Here is a 21,761-nt window from a genome sequence, read left to right as displayed (position 1 = left end):
ACCCTTCAGGAGTTATGGTTTTTGAAATATTGAAAAATGGTGTTTCCAGTTGTGTCCGTGCATTTTCTCATGAACCATTCAACCAAAGCTTTTGGAATTTTTATATGTTGTTACTGATGACAAAATAGAGGTCAAGTTCAATAATGACGATTTTGACTTTGACCGTTCAGGAGTTATGGTTCTTGAAAGATCGTAAAATGGCCTTTCCATTCACTTTATTGCATTTACTCATGAACCATTCAATCTAAGCTTTTCAAATTTTAATATGTTGATACTGATGACAAAATGGAGATCAAATTTGATATTGATGATTTTCACTTTCATCATTCATCAGTAATGGTTCTTGTGATATTGCCAGGACACGAATAAATGTCAATAAATCCGGTTTGCTGTCGTTGTGACAGCCTCTTGTTCATGTTGTTGGTTATTATCTTCAATACTATTATAGATTGAGATAAACTGTTAACAGCAATAATGTTCAGCAAAGTAAAATCTACAAATAAGTCAACATGACTGAAATGGTCAATTGACCCCCTAAGGAGTTATTGCATTCCCTTTATAGTCAATTTTTTACATTTTTCATAAATTTTTGTAGATTTTTAGAAAATATTTTCCACTGTAATTACTGGGCCAAGTTCATTATAGATAGAGATAATTGTAGCAACAAGAATGTTCAGTAGAGTAAGATCTACAAAAACATCACCATCATCAAAACACAATTTTGTCATGAATCCATCTGCTTGTTTTGTTTAATATTCACATAGACCAAGGTGAGCAACACAGGCTCTTTAGAGCCGCTAGTTTATCTATACATATTATTAGCTCACCTGGCCCGAAGGGCCAAGTGAGCTATTCCCATCACTTTGCGTCCGGCGTCCGTCGTCGTCGTCGTCGTCCGTCGTCCGTCGTCGTCCGTCGTCGTCCGTCGTCGTTAACTTTTACAAAAATCTTCTCCTCTGAAACTACTGGGCCAAATCAAACCAAACTTGGCCACAATCATCATTGGGGTATCTAGTTTAAAAAATGTGTGGCGTGACCCGGTCAACCAACCAAGATGGCCGCCACGGCTAAAAATAGAACATAGGGGTAAAATGCAGTTTTTGGCTTATAACTCAGAAACCAAAGCATTTAGAGCAAATCTGACATGGGGTAAAAATGTTTATCAGGTCAAGATCTATCTGCCCTGAAATTTTCAGATGAATCAGTCAATCGGTTGTTGGGTTGCTGCCCCTGAATTGGTAATTTTGAGGAAATTTTGCTGTTTTTGGTTATTATCTTGAATATTATTATAGATAGAGATAAACTGTAAACAGCAATAATGTTCAGCAAAGTAAGATCTACAAATAAGTCAACATGACCAAAATGGTCAGTTGACCCGTTTAGGAGTTATTGCCCTTTATAGTCAATTTTTAACCATTTTTCGTAAATTAAAGTAATCTTTTACAAAAATCTTCTCCTCTGAAACTACTGGGCCAAATTAATTCAAACTTGGCCACAATCATCTTTGGGGTATCTAGTTTAAAAAATGTGTGGCGTGACCTGGTCAACCAACCAAGATGGCCGCCACCGCTAAAAATAGAACATAGGGGTAAAATGCAGTTTTTGGCTTATAACTCAAAAACCAAAGCATTTTGAGGAAATCTGACATGGGATAAAAATGTTTATCAGGTCAAGATCTATCTGCCCTGAAATTTTCAGATGAATCGGTCAATCGGTTGTTGGGTTGCTGCCCCTGAATTGGTAATTTTGAGGAAATTTTGCTGTTTTTGGTTATTATCTTGAATATTATTATAGATAGAGATAAAATGTAAACAGCAATAATGTTCAGCAAAGTAAGATCTACAAATAAGTCAACATGACCAAAATGGTCAGTTGACCCCTTTAGGAGTTATTGCCCTTTATAGTCAATCTTTAACCATTTTTCATAAATCTAAGTAATCTTTTACAAAATCTCCACTGAAACTACTAGGCCACAATCATCTTTGGGGTATCTAGTTTGAAAAATGTGTCCGATGACCTGGCCATTCAACCAAGATGGCCGCCACGGCTAAAAATAGAACATAGGGGTAAAATGCAGTTTTTGGCTTATAACTATGAAACCAAAGCATCTAGAGCAAATCTGACAAGAAGTTAAATTGTTAATCAAGTCAATATCTATCTGCCCTGAATTTTTCAGATGAATTGGACAACTGGTTGTTGGGTTGCTGCCCTCCAATTGGTAATTTTTAAAGAAGTTTTGCCGTTTTTGGTTATCTTGAATACTATTATAGATAGCGATAAACTGTAAACAGCAATAATGTTCAGCAAAGTAAGATCTACAAATAAGTCAACATGACCTAAATGGTCAATTGACCCCTTAAGGAGTTATTGCCCTTTATAGTCAATTTTTAACAATTTTCATTAATTTGGTAAATTTATGTAAATTTTTACCAAATATAGTCTTCTGTTACTAATGGGCAAAGTTCATTATAGATATAATTGTAAGAAGCAAAATCGTTCAGTAAAGTAAGAACTTCAAACACATCACCATCACCAAAATACAATTTTGTCATGAATCCATTTGTGTCCTTTGTTTAATATGCACATAGACCAAGGTGAGCGACACAGGCTCTTTAGAGCCTCTAGTTTATATCTTTATTGATATCTATACATTTTATTTCAATATTTTTCCTTTTAATTGTAGATTGTACCTGTTATATACTACAGTATTGTTTTTGGGTACAGAAGCATTTGATAATGCTAGTCTTAGTAAAATAGAGGGAACGACTTGGAGGCAGGTCATCAACTTAATGTGGCTGACGTAAGTCTGGGAACTCCTGGTTTATTAGTATTATAAGGATACCTATTTTTGTAAATTTTTTCATAACAATATGTTTAAGCAGCCTTGAGGGTTTACAGTTATTATAATATTTATAAACAGAAAAATTCTAGCCTCCTGTTGAATTAAGAAAATAGAAAAAATTATAGATAAGAAGGAAAGGATGGGGTATGATTGCGGATAAGACACCTATCAACCAAAGTTGAAATAAAGTGGTAGGAAGCTATTTTAGGCAGGCACAGTACAGCCTTCAACAATGTTCAAAACACATCGGTATAATTGTCTATATAAATAGGTCCTTACATTAAAATTTGTGATAAGTTTCCAACAATAAAGCTTAACTATTTAATTAAGAACAAAACAGTTTACATAAAAACAAATATGACAGACAAGAAACAACAACCACTGAACTACAGGATCCTGACTTGGGACAGGCCATTATAGAATGTTGCTGGTTTAAACATATTTTTCAGTGCTCATCTATCCCCCTAAAATGGGACACTAAATAACCTAATGTATTCATTTGTAAAATTTGTATTGTGTACTACCATTACTTTACTGATTATTGACCAATCACATAAGTTCACATCAAACAGTAATGGCTGAGGTTGCAATTACTGTAAACTGTTTCAAGGAAATTGTTTTTGAAAATAAAATTGAGAATGGAAATGGGGAATGTGTCAAAGAGACAACAACCCGACCAAATAAAAAAACCAACAGCAGAAGGTCACCAACAGGTCTTCAATGTAGCGAAAAATTCCTGCACCTGGAGGCGTCCTTCAGCTGGCCCCTAATGTATGTATATAACTTGTAAGTATAAAATATGTATAAAGTATTGAAAGTGCATAAAATGAATTATATGTCAAAGTTTAGTTGGTAATCTTGATATAAAATAGTTAAAATGCTACATTTCAGAGTTCCACTGACATGGCTGTTAAGTTGTATATGTATAGTGGTATGGTTGTATGTGTGGAAATGTCCAGATCCTGAAATCATTCCAAACTACTATGTTGGTGTTATCTCTTATGCAATGGCTGCTGTAATAGCAACGTTAGCAAGACCACATTTCACTGTAGCAGTGTCTAATTTCTTTACAGGTCTACGGGTGAGTTATAGTACAATGAAACCTGGGTAAACTAAACCCTGACAAAACCGCAATCAAAACAGAAAAGTATTTTTAATTTTTAATTATTTGCGTGATTTAATTAAACAAACACAGGATGACAGAGTATTTCTGAGGGTATGTGAATTTAACTGGTGAGTTGTTATTACAAATTATTTAGCATGGTTTTGTGTCCATGTTCTCAGTGCTCCTGGAGATTTCCATTAGCTATTTAGGAAAGATAAAGTCTGAGAATAAACTGGACCCCTGCTGTTGTTTCACTCTTATCTTGTGGAGAAATATCAGTCAGCACGTGGCCATTCTAGTCCGAGAACACATGTGTACAATGACGATCTCAACTAAACTACGAATCGTTGGTTGACAATGACTGGGAATCTGAATTGGTCAGTGTATTATAGGATGAGAAAATAAATATAAAACAAAATTGGTCCACTTGGACATCATTGAACGATTTACAGTTTCACATGAGCGTGATTGACAGACTGGCGTTTGATTTGTTTTTAAACAAAAATATAGCAGTATTTTCATCTACTTATATTTTTACATTTACATCTAAATCAACACGAAAATAAATTGTTGTCCATTGTGTCACCTATTATTCATTGTCAGTAAGCGCCAAAATTATTTTGGTGTTGACTTCCGTTTACCTCTTCAATCCAAACACCTGTGCAAACAGATCAAAATGCAGACTCCCGTGGGTGTTCGGTTTGGGCAGGTTTCACTGTATAAGTTTTGTTGTATTTAAAATTGCAGACTATTTTTTTGCCCAAAAAATACCCCCATAAACTTATGTTTCCTGTTAAAAAAGTTTGATGGCTATAAACTTTGAAAAAGTGATTTCAAAGAAAATCATGCTTTCTGTCTTAACAGTACATTTCCAGTTTTCTTCTGCTGTGTTATTATTATACCATTGCTCAGAAGAAGGAGGTTTATTGCTATCTGTCAATCCAATCAAATTGTCACCACTTTTTTCTCAGAATTTACAAATCAAAGCTTCATAAAATCTTGTATCGAGCATGAATTTGAGCAAGCTATAAGAGTGATGTGTTTTCACAGCTATAGCTGATCAACTTCCTGTATACTGAATACTTGTGTATATTTTTCAAACATAATGTAAAATGTGTCGTCAAGGAATTGACACTTCATTAGAAGAAATTCAAAACAGGAATAGTTTTCGTGATTTTGCCAATATTAAAGAAGAAAAAAATAGAATGATTAAAAACAAAAATAAATTCATGTAACATGATATGTCTGCATTAATAATAAAAAGCCTCAAATTAGGTCATAGACCACCATTGTTGTCCCTTGATTTTCGTTGTTCACAAATATTGTCCCTAATGTTGACAGTGGGTTACTTGCCATTAATTTTTATACCCCTTCCAAATTTTTTCTCCATGTTTAATGCCTCATATTGCAAGTAGGGGGATGAAATTACAGTTTAACAAAATTTGGGTTCAGAATTTTAAAGGAAAGTAGTGATTTGGTCCAGCTGAAAAAGGTTGAAATTAGCACTTTGGAAGCTGTCAAAAGGTTTCAAGACGCCCTAAACATAAAATTGTCCATATTTGAGTGAGAGCAGATGAAGTTTTCAATAATTTTGATATAATTTGTCCCAAAAGTAGTACAACACACTGTAAAAGTTTCTTTGAGAAAGCCCAGGTGAGATTTTCTTATTTTCATTTATGTTTTAAAAGAAATGCACTACGAAATAATGAGTTCTCGGACTGAATGTCGTGATGCATGGATTGAGAGTGTGAGCATGACATAGTGTGCTATTGATGATTCTGCATGTGTATTTTGCATAGTAATGTGTTTCTGTTTATTTGTAGGTAGGTGCTGTAGCTGTTGGGGAATCCTTTAAAGTTTTGATAGCAGTCATACTTTTATGGTCGAGGCCAGAGTGGGGAATTACATGTTTTGCAGTAGGACTGGCAAGTTATAGTTTATAAGTCATATTTTTTCCCCCCTGTTTGAGAAATATTACTGATGACAATCATGTTATGTAAAAATATATAAAGATACTAGAACACACCTGTGATATTGCGGGTGCGTTACTAATTTAAGTATATACCTATGCGTAAGCCTTATTTTAGTGTTGGTATTGTCATCTGCCGATTATAAGATACACAGTTTTTTCTGCTTTCAAATCTGTCTGTTTGAACCCGTCAACCTGGAACTTATCAATTATTGGTGATATTAATTTTTTGGAAAACAAAAGCTTCTGGAATGGAATATTTTTTAATCAACATCATTGTCCTATATTAGGTATAAATAATGTTTTAAAAATTCTTTGATTCGCTGTTTTACGTTATGCCCGCTAACAAATTGAAAACTGTACCTATGTTCCAGACCGTATGAGTATTTGGACCGTACTGGTACGTTCTGGACCGTATGCATACCTTTTCAAAATAGTCATACGGCGCGTAATGTCTGACTAATATTAAAAAGTTCGTCAAGTTTATTAGATACAAATGGAGATAGCAGATCAACATAACTTAACTATCAAATTAATATAAAAAAGTTCAATTGTAATTGAAACAAAAACTTTATATTTTAACTTTTTTTATTCACGCTAATTAAATATGTAAATCTCTTGTATTAACCATGTCGGTCAGTTATACATTAATTATATTATGAACGCTGAAAATGAAGATATCAGAAGTAAACATAAAGTGGGAGTTCAATTGTTTTAGAATATTTAGCAACTTTACCAAAAAATGCAAATGCAAAAGAACATACATGGGAACTGCAAACATGAAAATGCTAAAAATATTACGTTACTTGAATTGTGTCACCTTGGGCAAGAGTACCAATATAGGATTCAGATATACAATTAAACAAATACCTAATTTCAATTGTTCGTTTGTTCATTTTATCTATCTAATTGTAATAAATTATCAATAACAATTTGTAAAACTAAAAATAAAGATTGTTTCAATTCAACCGATAGGATCAAATAACATGTATGGTCAGCTCGTACTGGACCGTACGTGTATACTCATACGGTCCGACTTATGCGTATGGTCGGACCGTATGAGTATACGTATACAGTCTGGACCGTACGCGTACAGTTCAAATACTCGTATGGTCTGGAACACCTATATACCTTACTTTTAAGTCCAGATTTTTAGTAATTGTATTGTTATCTTAGAAAGTCTTACTGATTAAAATACAACAATAGGGAACAATTTGACAAAGATTGAATTTAGTAGTGTCAACCTTGTGATAATCTGTGATTATGACCCGTGTATATATAGTGAAATCCTAAATACACCGTTTGGTGGTGCGTCTTGTCAGATGCGGAACGTACAGATAAGGTAATGGGTAACAGGTGAATATACTATTGGTATCGGTACCGGATACGACCTGGAACTTGTTAATTATTTTCAATCTTAATTAAGTGGAAAACAAAAGGGCCTGGAGTGGTGTAATTTTTAATCTACACCATTGTCCTATATTAGCTATATATAAAGTTGAATTCTTTGATTGTCGTTTTTATCCGATGACGGCTGACAAATTGGACCTCGTTATTTTAGTATTATAGATACCTGAATGATCAAACATCAAATTGTTCAGATTAAAGAATTTCATGCAGATTTGGAGCTGATTTTTTCACAGTAATGTTTTGATTTTATATCAGCAGATCTGGAGGTGATTTGTGGTATATAGGTCACAGGTGTAAAATATCTTGTTACAGTTTGTTTTTCTTTAATGGTCTAAGTTTTGGAATTAGTGCACATAAAAAAGTTTCATGAAAATTAACTCTCCCAGATTTTTCAACAATTGGTAAAACCTGCAGTTCTTGAGAAAAATGAGGATACATAAGGGTACATCTGATTAAGGTTGCTTTATGATTTGGGTGACTAACTTTATGGTATCATCTCCCTTTGACTGAAGAAAAAATTCCTGAAAAATAACAGAATTGTTAAATGATCTACAGTTGATTTTTAGTGCACTGCTGTGTTTCTAAATGTATAATATTTATATTTCAGATTATAGGAGAGATCTTATATGTTATAACCTATTATACATTCTTTTGGATTTACGTAAATACTGGAGATGAAGTTGATAAAAAATTTGCCTTTCAATCTACCAGAGACTTTTTTCCAAAGTGGTCTGAAACTAAGGTATGTTGATTACTGTAAATTCAGAAATTATTGCGTGCATTTATTATTGCGATTTTGTCATTTTACACTTTAATGCGATTTTAATTTTTACCATTTTGAGAAAAGTCATGCTTAATTCAGTTAAAATATTACAAAATGCCAGTTTTAATTATTGCGTTTACAACTCAGTCGCATTATTCGCAATAATAAAAACCTCGCAATAATTTCTGAATTTACATGATTAAGGCTGTCTCTATTCTGCGAAAACATGTCTTGGCATGCCACCTTTTTGTGCCAATATAGTATAGATACCTATATGCATATTGAATCTAATTAATAAGGTCACTTCTAAAGTTTTATTGTACCTTTTTATGGGTTTATTTTAAAGATCTTTACTGTCTAATAAACCCTTGCACAGTGGTTTTTTATTTTAAGGTCCAAATTATGACCTTTATACACTGATTTGACTGTTTTATTTTGATTGTTGATGTTGATTTTGCCGTAATATTATGAACTTTCAAAATATCAATTTTTTTTTAATATAAAGTCTCAAAATTTTCATAGCTGCTGAGACAGTTAAAGTTGTAAAGTTAATTTGTCCCTCTTTTACAGTCACTTTTTGTCACCATTTTATTCTAACAAATTGCAAATATATCTCTCTTAAATTGCTGTCAGACTTCAACATTCCTTTTGATTTTAGAAACCTAAAAATCTAACTGAGGAGACATGTTTTGTGTGTTGCTTCACCAATTACAAGATTTAATTAATCCCAAAAGGTAGCTTTGCACAGTACAGTTTATTATACTTGCTTTATATACGCTGGTGGACATTTTTCTAAATTTCAATATCCATTAAGTTGATTATTTTGGCACAGATTTAAAAAAAAAATCAGCTGTAAATTGAAACTTAATCCCATTGACATATAACCCACATTTTCCAATCATCTAATAATCTAATGTTTGTAAATGCTTATATTTTATGCCTGCACATGTTCAATAAAGAAATGACTTAAGGATGTTTGCTCTTCTACTTTTTGAAATTTTGTCATATTTTTGGAATCCTCTGGTTTTATCCATGTATTAACATTAAAAAAAAAATTGCCCACTAACCCCTCCTTTTCTTTTCATTTTTTTATTACATATTATTTCAAAAGCCATATTTCAAAATCTTATGAAATCCTTGTTATTTTTTCATAGTGTTTTAAACAAAAAAGGTGCCAATGTTAAGTGAAAGAAAAATCTAGAGAGAATTATTTCCCGCCAAATTTTCAACAGCATATATCTCGAAAACAAGCACACGGACCCTCCATTTTTTTCTGCTTTTTTAATTTCTTTATTTATATACTTTCCATTTATAACAGTCTTTTAAAAAGCTTGTTATTTTTAAACAGAGTAGGGAACATCCAAATAACCTAGAATAAAGCATGTTCCATAAACCAACTATTAGTTCTACCAATTCTGCACCACAATATTCTTGAACATTATCAATTTAGTTTAAGCAGCTTTATTGATTTCTTGACAAGTGTTATAAATTTATGAAACAACTAAACTTTCCAAATCTTATTTTGATATCAATGGTAATAGTTCATTCACACATTTTAATGTTAGTGATTTTAGAACATGTGCTTCATCAGTTGACCCTATTCTGATAGTAGATTATTGATGTATGTACCAGTATATAAATAAGAAGTTGTGATGTACCTGCCAATGAGTCAGCTCTCTACAAGCGACCAGATTACACAGAAATAAGCAACTATAGGTTATTTAATGACATAGCCTTCAACAATGAACATACTGCATATTCAGCTGTAAAAGGCCCTGAAATGGAAAATATAAAATAATTCAAACCAGGACACTAAAAGCCCATTTTATGTGTATTAGTGTTAAGGAATTCAACAAAAAATGATTTTCAAGTATACAATGGTAACATGGTATATGTTTTCTAACCCTGATGTAAAAAGTTTGAGTTGTAATTTTTTATTATAGGAATAAATTTGTTGTTTTTGGAAAAAAAACATTGAAAATGGATATGTATAATTTATTTTCCGTGCCCACTATTAACATGATTTAATAAAATGCTATTATGAAAAAAGAAAAAAATAATACAAAATTCGTAAATTCATACAATAATTTCCTATTCAACTTCAATAGAAAACTGTTTTACATTTATTTGTTTTCTTCTTTAGCCCTTTTTAAATGAAAGAATGGCCATGCTCACACAGTCTGTGTTTAGACAGTCTTTGCTGAAGATATTTCTCACAGAAGGTAAGATTATTGCTGTATTGCTATATATTTCATTCATACTGGCACAGTAGTTGGAGGTTATGTTAAATCTTAACTGATGTTTTTAATGTGAAAACAATTTAGGTCAATGAAGTATTTGTTTATGATAATTTTCAAAAGATTTTATCATGTTAGTATTTTGAAGATGTTATCAATGTTTGCAAGATATTTTCTTGACATACAATGCATATGAAGAAATAAGTTTTTTAATAAATAACTCAAGCCCTTCTTGCACTTGAGGGAAAAGAGATCTTGGTCTTGAATTATTTTCTAGTTTTGAATGTTGAAAATGCACATACATTTACCTGAGCCTCACAAGCTCTTTAGTCACCCTTGTTTAAATACTCTTTTGGAATATATCCTATTACTGGATATTACTGGATATCACACAGGTTCCCGCAAAATTATGACATCATAAAACAAAATAGCTGACGCCACAATAAAAAAGTGATTATTGTATGCGTCATAAGTTCAAGCGGCCGGGTCAGCCGGCATTAGCGATAACATGTATATCATTGCATCATGATGAATAAGGTTTTTAAAGCTAATATTTGTTTGTCATTTGTATACATTGTTATATTTGAGCTTGCATCAAGATAGAAATATCTATCAACACTATCAAAGAATATATATAGGTGCATAAACTTCAAATTCATTTGCTAAAACTTGTTGTTCATATGTAGAATGATTTGGTTACTCTTTAATCAAAGATTTATAGCTTAAAATAGATGGTTTACTATTTAAAGCTGTATGTGTCGATATAGCTGAAATGTACTTTAAAAATTATGTCTCAAAAACGTGAAGAAAACATGTGAACATGAAAAAGTGAAGAAAAAAGATTTTTTTTCAACATTTAACAACTTGTTTTTTTTCTTATAACAAATGATTTGAATTTCAATGACAAATATAAATTTCTGTACAACCTTCAACAATGAGCAACCCTATGCCATATAATCTGGTTTAAATTCAGAGAGACCCAACATAAAAAATGTTAAACAATTCAAACTAGAAACGATATAACCAACCGCAACCTCATAGCCTTATGTGGTTTTCATGGTTGTTTTAAAATGATGTTAATTTGCCAATTAATTTATTTTTCAGGAGAAAAGTATGTTATGACTATATTTGGAGTTCTAAGTTTAGCAGACCAAGGTATTTATTTTATTTGAATGAAAACATTATTTTTTATGGATTTGTTAATAAAATTATATGAGACATACCTTTTAAATGCCATGAAAACATTATTTTTATATTGTTGAACTGCATCTGACCATGAAGAAAAATAGACATGTAGCATAAATTTGTAAACATAACATATAAATTGAGTTATGCCCCTTTATAGGGTTATATGCAAGCTAGGGGCATCATCTGTGTGCATGTGTGTCCCATGGACACATTCTCTATTTAGTGTAAGTGTTTATGGCACTTTTATGATTATAACAATAACAAGATATTTTTAACTTGATATTTTTTATGCCTCACCTACGATAGAGGGGCATTATGTTTTCTGGTCTGTGCGTCCGTTTGTCCGTCTGTCCTTCCGTCCATCCGTTGAGGTTGGTTTTTGGTCAAGGTGATTTTTGATAAAGTTGAAGTCCAGTCAACTTGAAACTTAGTACACATGTGCCCTATGATATGATCTTTCTAATTTTAACGACAAATTAAGAGTTTTGACCCCAATTTTACTGTCCAGTAAACATAGAAAATGAGTGGGGGAGTGGGGCATTCATGTATTATGGACACATTCTTGTTATGACAGTAACATAACATTTTATTTTACCTTACAGGTGTGTATGGCATTGTTAATAATTTAGGATCCATGATTCCAAGATTTGTTTTTCAACCAGTGGAAGAAAGTGGGCGAGTCTTTTTTTCCCAGTTACTTCTCAGAGGAAAGAAATTTGTAGAGCAACCAAAAGTAAGCATCACTTTTATTTATTGATCCTAGTCTCATTGATTTTAAGTGAATTACCCATATTTTTGTTGTTTCAACAAGTGTTTATTATGGGTTAGAAACTTCAAATGCCATATTGTAAGCAAACACCAATCATTTTATAAAGTCATGCTTGAGTCATCTTATGATTCATTCACAGGCTCATTTAAAAGTCATGATCTAAATGCTAATAATTACATTAGATGTATGTTTCATTATAATACGTTATTCTGATTGGCTAACTAGCAATCTCGTGATATTCCTTAATCAATTGCATTACACAATGCAACTTTTCATTCATGATGACACGAGGTCCCACAATAAAGTGTACAGGTAAATGAAATAAAAACATGATTAAAGGCGTGTTTTCATGATCCTATAGGTAAAAATGTAATTATAAGTATTGAATGCTTTTTTTTGTAACTTTATAGGGTTGTAAAAGCGTTGACCGTGCGCACATTTTTAGTATGAAGCGCTTCGGCGCTTCATACAAAATGTACTTCGGTCAACGCTTTTACACCCCAATAAATTTACAAAAAAGAGCATTCAGTTCTTAAATAAAATAACAAAATATTGATATGTGCCTAAAAAAAAGGGGGGATATACTGTTTTACCTCTGTCTGTCCATTCCTTTATCCATCAGTGCATCCTTCCGCCCATCAGTCTGTCCGTCCCATGAATATTTTTCTTTACCTTTTTAGGCTTTTATCTCAGGAACAACTTAACAAGGATTTCTGAAATTTTGTTTTAGGGTTCATATAAGGCAGCCATACCATATGATGCGTTTTCAGATTCATCACTCAACAAATTCCTGTTTAGTGTCAAGTATTTTGGTGGGGGTTTCATCAGTGCGTAGTAGCTCACATGTTCACTTGTTTATTGAGTTTATTGCTATAATATTGTAAGAACATTTTGCATTACTCCAAAATTTGATTGGTCACAATTCATAGTCAATAATTGATTTGGTAAATGACATGCATGTTATCTGTATTCCAGGATGAAGCTGTTTTAGCCTATCAAGTACTGAAACATCTACTTAGAGTGATGCTAGTGATTGGCTGTATTATATTAGTATTTGGGAACAACTACGCTTTCTTGTTATTAGATTTATATGGAGGAGAACATATATCTGAAGGCTCAGGTAATGATTGCAACATTTTGATAATTCTGCACTCCTCGCCACAAGTAACTTTTGTATTGGTTTCAAATTAAATTTTATGACTTGTCTGTTGATGTATGTACAGACTCTAATTTTTTTTAAATATGTTTTTATCATTAGGCTGTTGTTTGAAATTAATTTTATGAGACTATTTGTGTAAAATATCCATTTTTAACTCGCCTGGCCCAAAGGACCAAGTGAGCTTTTCTCTTCACTTGGCGTACGGCTTCAGCGTTGTTAACTTTTACAAAATCTTCTCCTATAAAACAACTGGGCGCCAAATATAACCAATCTTGGCCACAATCATTATTGGGGTATCTAGTTTTTAAAATGTGTACGGTGACCTGGACAACCAACCGAGATGGCTGCCATAATGGTAAATGTAGATTTTGGCTTATATCTCTGAATCCAAAGCATTTAGAGCAAATCTGACATGGGTTAAAATTGTGATCTATCTTCCCTGAAATTTTCAGATGAATCCGACAACCTGTTGTTGGGTTACTGAAACAGAATTGGTAATTTTCAGAAATTTTTGCCGTTTTTGGTTATTATCTTGAATTTTATAGATAGAGATACATTTGTAAACTGTAAACAGCAATAATGAACAACAAAGTAAGACCTACAAATAAGTCAACATGATCAAAATGGTCAATTTACCCCTTAAGGAGTTATTGCCCTTTATAGTCAATTTTTTACAATTTTCATAAATTTTGTAAACTTTTATTCGTTTATGATATGCACATAGACCAAGGTGAGAGACACAGGCTTTAAGATCCTCTAGTTTATTATCAAAGGGATCAATTACTTTATTTTGATTTTGTATGTAAAAACTTTTGTTTCCCATCTTTCTATGATCAATGCTTATGTTATCTGCATGGAATCATCTTTCTCATTTTACACTGGTTATACACTTTTTTTTCTTCTCTCGAGTCACTTCATGTGAAAAGGAAAAAGGTGCGCTCGAAAAACCTTGCTCCATGGACATGAAGTGACTCCAGGGGGAAAAAATGGATCAATTACAAGATGTTTATGATCACAATTGACATTTGTCAACTATTGAGACTTCACTTTTAATACTAGATCAGTAATAGGTCAATTATCATGACTATGACATGTTTGTGATGTTTTAGTCATTCTTGACATCTATACAGAAATAAGACCATACTTTAACCTACTTATTAATCAAGGAAACTTACACCTTTAGAAAGAAACGTAATTAATCTATGAAACATACACCTTTGAAAGGAAATATAATTAATCAATTTCATTGTGAATTGTTGATTTTTGTCATGGCCATAGGACAGTGAATTAATTAATATCATAATTAAATTGTAACACTAAGAGTGAGCCACACATGCTAAGGTTCAAAACAGTCTTGTCCAAAATTGGGTTCCCATCATTATCACTATGTAGCTATTAACTAGGTTTATAGTTGACCATGATTTTCTCATTTTTGAAAGCCGTACGATGAAACATAATTCCTTTATCCACTTGATTTGAACTCTGGTGGAAAGTTGTCTCATTGGTGATGATACCCCATCATAATTTATATTAAGATATTTTATAAGAAAAAAAGTAATTTTGCTGTTTTGAGTGTTTTCCTTTCTAATGCAAAAATTTCTGTATATAAGATATGAGATAATTTTCCCATGTCTTAGCTATATATATTGAATTAGTTTTGTGTGTAGGTGTTAATTTTGTTTTTTACTGTAGGGCCACATGCAGGGACTAAACTTGGGAATTTCAAGCTAGGAGCCCAGACCAGATATTAATTAGTTTCTATATGTTCAACTGAAATTTAACTGAAAGTTTAGGGGCCCAGCTCAAAATCTAGGAGCCATGGGCGACTGGGCCCCCTTTAAGTTTTGTCCCTGAATTATGTATATTGAAAAATGTTTGTAATCTTATGAATATATTTTTATTTTTTTTTATTTTAGGGCCATATATATTGAAGTGGTTCTGTGTCTATGTGTTAATCTTGGCTATTAATGGAATAATGGAATGTTTCCACTTTGCATTAATGAATATAGCAGAAACAGACAGGTAACTATTTCATCCAAATTAAGTGTACCTTAGTTTGACCTTGTCAAGGCTGCACTGGTGCATTTTCCACATGCCTCTTTTTTCCTTAGGAAATTTAGGAGGAAAAAACTTATTGCTTGATGAAAATGTGCTTTTTTTTAAGCCATGGTCATTGTTTTGTCCGTTTATTTAGACTTTCAAGTTTAAATGATCCTCTGGTATTTTTTACCACTCTTTTGTGTTACAATAACATTTTTATATAAAGCTACATTACTATCAGTACATATCAGTTTGACTATTTTGAATGATTTTTTTAAGCAACACGACGGGTGCCGCATGTGGAGCAGGATCTGCTTACCCTTCTGGAGCACCTGAGATCACCCCTAGTTTTTGGTGGGGTTCGTGTTGTTTATTCTTTAGTTTTTTTCTATGTTGTGTCATGTGTACTATTGTTTTTCTGTTTGTCTTTTTCATTTTTAGCCATGGCGTTGTCAGTTTGTTTTAGATTTAGGAGTTTGACTGTCCCTTTGGTATCTTTGGTCCCTCTTTTATAGTTTTCTCCTGTTAAATATTCAAAATAAGCTGTTTGGTAGGATAACTTCTTCACCATACTTATAAGTGATTTAGGGTCTCTTGATTTGAGATAAACCTTGAAATTCAAGTCACTGTCAATATGAAATTTTAGAATTTGAATTTTACTCAAGTAATTGTGTCAGAAATAAATTGTTATTACAACTGTACTTCATTTCCAGCTACAATAAGAAGATGCTGTTATTTTCTATAGTGTCCCTAGTGTCCACTCTACTTATACCACAATACTTTGGAGGAGCAGGATTTATCATAGCCAATATACTTACCATGATGACTAGGATATTCTACAGGTATATACCTCATAATTTGTTGCAGCATATTGACATATTTAAAGAAAAGAAGAAAAAATCAATCAGTTTTAAACTTCTATTCTGTTTTCTTAATAGTCAATTAGTCTGTGAAAGAATTTGGGTTTGGCTATTTGTGGCTGATCCTGCATGATTCCTAAAAAATCATATTTGAAATTTTTGAAAGTAATTTGTGCCAATTTAAGTATTGTATTGATTTTGAATTATACAATGAATATTAGATTTGTAGTAAACACTTTTTTTTTACTGATCTCAATGTGTATTGCATCAAAAAGATTAATAGTTGTAAACAAGTAAATAAGAGAAAAAAGTATGAAATATTTATACTTGATTTACTTCAGCTGTAATTTTCTTATATGCCATGACATGTTGTGTAGCACTGGACAATTCACTCATACCAAGTATTTCTTTAATGGAAACAACGATACATTTTGAACATATTTTTTAAAATGACAATTTATCAAAGACTAATCTATAGGTTATCACAATGGTGTTATCTCTCCATTACCTACTGGTTCAGGAAAAATAATTTCTGAGGTAGAGTTGTCTCCCTTTCTCATTTAGATATTTTAAAACGTATGTTTTAATTGGTAAAAAAGTCATACTTTCTCCATTTCTTGAAAATCTCATGACAACACTGATCTGATAGGCTGTCTTTAATTGTTGTCCTTTGGATCCATAAAATTGCAATTTCATGGACAAAGAAAATCTCTTTTAGTATGTTATTTTCAACATACTAACTTCTTATTAATAGAATTCGAATTTGAATTCCTCACATTCAGTATTTATTACATCACACTTTGTATTTGTTCACAGTTTTGAAAATGTGCTATTTATTTATCAAGAGATATAATTTACCCACAAATTAAATAGAAACATTATGATTTAATACCAATTTCTTCTTTTCCAGTTTACTGTTTATCAGAGAGTTTTATCATGGGACAGAATATAGGCCATTGAAATCACTGATACCTTCTATACCATTCTGTATATCTCTCATCATTTCATCTTTAATAATGAAACTGTCAGAGGTAAGAATATCTTCTCTTTAATTTAGCATATTTATTGAAAAACATCTTTCAAACAGAATCCGAAAGTTTCAACTTGAAAGTATCATGATTATAATTAATGTTGGTTTTTTTTTTTTTTTTTTTTTTTTTTTTTTTTTAAATAGACTTATGAGTATGCTACTATGTGCATTTAATGATTTTAATATCAAAAAGAAGATGTGGTGTGATTGCCAATGAGACAACTATTCACAAAAGACCAAAATGACACAAACATAAACAACTATAGGTCACCGTACAGCCTTCATCAACGAGCAAAGCCCATACCGCATAGTCAGTTATAAAAGGCCCCAATAAGATAATGTTTGATAAAATCTTTCATAGCTGGATCTTGATGATTTAATGGATGACATTTTGAATTATTATTATTTTCGTGTTTCTAAGTTTGATGGATTAAATGTTCAACAAAGTAAAAATGTTCTACAGACCTGTATGCTGTGTATGCAGACTGTTACAAAACTACCAAACGCTGTCTTCAAGATGCAATTTTCCTAAATCTAAAAAAGTTTGTTTCCATAAAGAAAAAGACTACTATTTCAAATTTTGATGTTAGAAAGTGTTTCTTTGATTATTTTGTGCTTATTTTATTGATAGGCAATCATTAACTATTCTTGACACGTATGAAAAAAATTGTAATGAAAAAGCTAGAAAAGTTGCTTTCTCAGACATGTGAGATTACAGTTTTAACCATATTTAACAAGCCAATGAAAATTGTGTGTTTTGTAAAAGAAGAAAATAGTAATACAAAATGTATTCAGAAACAAGCAATTTTATCAATTATAAAACATGCTATGTATAATGTTACTTGCTTTTTTCAGAGTTTTTTCTGCTGTGATCAAGGACTTATATTCCGATTAGTACATGTAGGAATAGGAGGTCTAAGTCTACTAGGAGTTATAGGAGTAATCTACTTCACAGAGACTGATGTCTCAGACTTTGTTATAAAGCATTATAGAAAGACAAAAGCAGAAAAGAGGGAGGCAGAGGAAAGAAAGAAGGCAGAAGAAGCTAAAAAGAGGGAAGAAGAAAGAAAAAAGTCTGAAGAAGACAAAAAAAGAGAATAATGTTGTTCGTAGTTTTATGTAGTTCTAATGTATTAACTTTTTCTAATTTATTGAATGTTGTTTGCATTTAAATAGAAAATAGTATTTACATTTTAAGTGCTGTCTTTATGTTTGGTATAAATTTTTTGAAGTTTTTCTATGTTGCTTACAAAAAGAAGCATTCTTCATATTACATTTTATATCTTGCACTTACGGTGTTTAAGTTTTATAAAGATAAGTTGTGGTAATAAACAAAATGTAATTTGTGTGATTTTCAATTTTTCATCAGTTTTAGTTGTTAATGTTGATGTTAAATAGACAAAATGGCATAAACATGATAAATCAAACTTACATAAAAAATATTTTTGTAAAGGAAGAGGATATGTTAGTTAGACATGTGATATTTTTGGTGCATATAAATATTTAAATGAATTTGAGAAGTTTCTTTTGTGAATTCTTTCTTAGATCCTTGGATTTCTAAGAATGTTTAGGTTTTTGAAAGTGGGTGATCTTAATTTTTTTTTTTAATTCAGTGAAATAGATTAAGGTAGCACAATACAAAGATTTTAGGACTCCAACACACAAGTCTTAAAAAACTGTAACTTTCTTAATAATGTTTGAAAATTTATAAAAGTTGTAGCTTTGGATAGCTAACAGATTCTTTCAAATTAATGCAATGTTTATATTAAGCAACAGTTATGTAACCAATTATAATGTTAACTGTGTCTAAAATATTTTCCCCCAAATTTCCACATTCAAATGAAATTAGCTTCTGCATAGGTATCCCTAGAGGGTTGATTTTATTATATGTTGTTCATATGGCCATTATCTACAAAAGTGTGTCTTAGATTTCAGATAGAATGTATAGAACAAATTTTAAACCTAATTAAACTTTATCTTCTTTTACGTGGTTAGGTTGTTTACACTAATTAGAGATTTATGAGAGAATGGAATACCATAGAGATAATCTGAGACACCACTTTGAAGCCCATGATGTGTTGATTAAGATTTCTTTTAAATTTTCTGTATAGTTAAAGAGATGATAGAGCTAAATTCATTCAAGTGAGCTTACCCAGATTTTGCCACTAATTACATAATAATTGATAACATAATGATTGCATAATAAAAATATTGCATTCTTTTAAAAGATTCTTCTTTTATCTATCTATATATACCTCTTATATACTTTCTATGCTTTTATTAGAAAGTTACAGCATTTCAAAGGTTAGTGATTGGAAGTAAAAAAATCTTTGTATTGTGCTACCTTAAACAGTCAGTTTGGCAAATTTAGTTAAAATTTAAGTTGCATGACTGTTCCTCGTTGTGAAACCGATGTTAGTTTTCAATCAGTTTCGGCATCATCATGATACAGATATAAAGTTACAATTTATTCAGGCATCATAATTAAATGTTGTGTAAAGATTGGTTTAGAATCTCTTCCTTTTATAGGAAATTAGAGTTTGTAGGAAATTTAATTGGCTCCTGAATGCTAAATAACATTACCTGTTCGATACATAGTACCATTCAGCCCTTTTAAATTCAACTAAAAAAACTCTTGTACATTCTTCTACATTTAATTAAATGTGTTAAATACCAAAATAGACATGATTTAATCCAAGTTTTGACCCAAATTATTTTTTTAAGGACAATTGATTTCAATGTTTGTTTCTAAAGCTGTTACAATTGCAAATAGGTTTCAGTTTTCACTATAAAGGTACAGGTATTGATATTTTTTAGAACAGGGTAGTTAAGGATGAAAATTATTTTCATATTGTTAGTAAATACCATACTTCAATAAGTAAACACCATTTATGTTATACATATATTTTGTTCTGGAAATGACCTTTGCTTTACCGTCCCTTTTTGTGTCTACTTGTGTACAAAAAAGTGTGTGTTAAATGTGATCAAATATCCAATACATATTAATTGTTTATGTGGATGTTTTCATAATCAAAAGTTTGGTATTGTATCTGTACTTTCTGATCCAAAATTGATTTTTTTTATTCTCACAGATCAAGTATTTTGATTGGTGTTAATGTCATATCAGCACTCTTGCTCATCTAGTAGGGGTCAGATTTTATTGAATAGAGGAAGCTGGAGTGTTTAAAGAGACTCACTTTTCTTTGGTTGGGATCTGGCAATCTTTGACAGAGTATAAAGCACCTGCAGGGTTTCAAAATAAAACTTAACTATTGACAGGCTAGTGATACTGTAGTTAAAATATCTAGACCACTTGGCCGCAGAGGCCCCAAAAGATATGTGATATGTTGATGGAAATTTAATGTTGATTTTATTTTTATGCCCTACCTACGATAGTAGAGGGGCATTATGTTTCGTGGTCTGTGGGTCCGTTTGTACGTCCTTCTGTTCATTCGTTCTTCCCGCTTCAGGTTTAAGTTTTTGGTCAAGGTAGTTTTTGATGAAGTTAAAGTCCAATCAACTTGAAACACTAAGTACATATGTTCCCTATGATATGATCTTTCTTATTTTAATGCCAAATTAGAGTTTTTACTCCAATTTCACAGTCCATTGAACATAGAAAATGATAGTGCAAGTGGGACATCTGTGTACTTGTGACACATTCTTGTTTATGGGGGGATTGATATGCATTGTTCTTTTTAAAACTTCCATTTAAAGTTTTTCCTTGATAGTAAAGATAAATTATTTCATTAATGCCTTAAAATACTCTATATTAAATGAACCATGACTGTGTAATAAGGTATAATTTTAATGTTTGTGTATTTTATAGCTATAAATACGTTACCATCATAAATTCTGAGTGTAACCCCAATTGCGTCATAGGTCAGATGGAAAATCCCAACTAAAAATAAACGTATTCTCACTGGTCCGGACATATACCCCTGTTTGCCCATATTCTTCCATTCAATTTCCATCTGCGACATAGGTCACACGTGCACATCAAACAGATTCAACAGAGAAGTGTTTAGTTTTTTGAATAGCTTAATTGCTTTTCATATATATTGTGTATTTTATTGGAAATATATTCCCTTGTTTTGTTTAAATTTCTAAACAAATTATTTGTGTTTTTTTTTTTTTGACTAAAGTAAAATTTATTATGGACTTTAATTTAAATAGTCCGTATGTAAGTATTCCTGGTTCGGACTATCTCTTAGATGGGTCACTACCTTTAAGTCCCCCCCAAACTACCAGTACATTGACCGGAGTTTCGACAACGGTGTCTGGTAATGCTACCTATCCGACCCTTTCACAAGGTTCGGCCATGCATTTTGGGGGGGTACCTACGTCAACTTCGGTGACTCATACTTTATCTAGGTCTGTTAATTCAGC

General features: G+C 31.7%; 1 protein-coding gene across 3 annotated transcripts in view; it reads left to right on the top strand.

The window, feature by feature from the left end:
- LOC134717762 (protein RFT1 homolog) overlaps positions 1-21,192 on the top strand; it is a 30,079-nt gene extending 8,887 nt beyond the window's left edge. For all 3 annotated transcript variants that reach the window (XM_063580266.1, XM_063580272.1, XM_063580259.1), the window contains exons 5-16: positions 2,684-2,800; positions 3,734-3,923; positions 5,771-5,872; positions 7,934-8,068; positions 10,233-10,311; positions 11,431-11,481; positions 12,117-12,247; positions 13,259-13,403; positions 15,359-15,464; positions 16,196-16,324; positions 17,253-17,373; positions 18,228-21,192. In XM_063580266.1, the coding sequence (XP_063436336.1) occupies positions 2,684-2,800; positions 3,734-3,923; positions 5,771-5,872; positions 7,934-8,068; positions 10,233-10,311; positions 11,431-11,481; positions 12,117-12,247; positions 13,259-13,403; positions 15,359-15,464; positions 16,196-16,324; positions 17,253-17,373; positions 18,228-18,473 (1,552 nt within the window). In that variant the 3' untranslated portion in view covers positions 18,474-21,192. The remainder of the gene's footprint in view (positions 1-2,683; positions 2,801-3,733; positions 3,924-5,770; positions 5,873-7,933; positions 8,069-10,232; positions 10,312-11,430; positions 11,482-12,116; positions 12,248-13,258; positions 13,404-15,358; positions 15,465-16,195; positions 16,325-17,252; positions 17,374-18,227) is intronic.
- The last annotated feature ends 569 nt before the right edge of the window (positions 21,193-21,761 follow it).

Source organism: Mytilus trossulus, chromosome 1 (genome assembly GCF_036588685.1).
Source record: "Mytilus trossulus isolate FHL-02 chromosome 1, PNRI_Mtr1.1.1.hap1, whole genome shotgun sequence".
NCBI classification, from domain to species: Eukaryota; Metazoa; Mollusca; class Bivalvia; order Mytilida; family Mytilidae; genus Mytilus; species Mytilus trossulus.
This window is presented reverse-complemented; position numbering and strand designations above follow the sequence as displayed.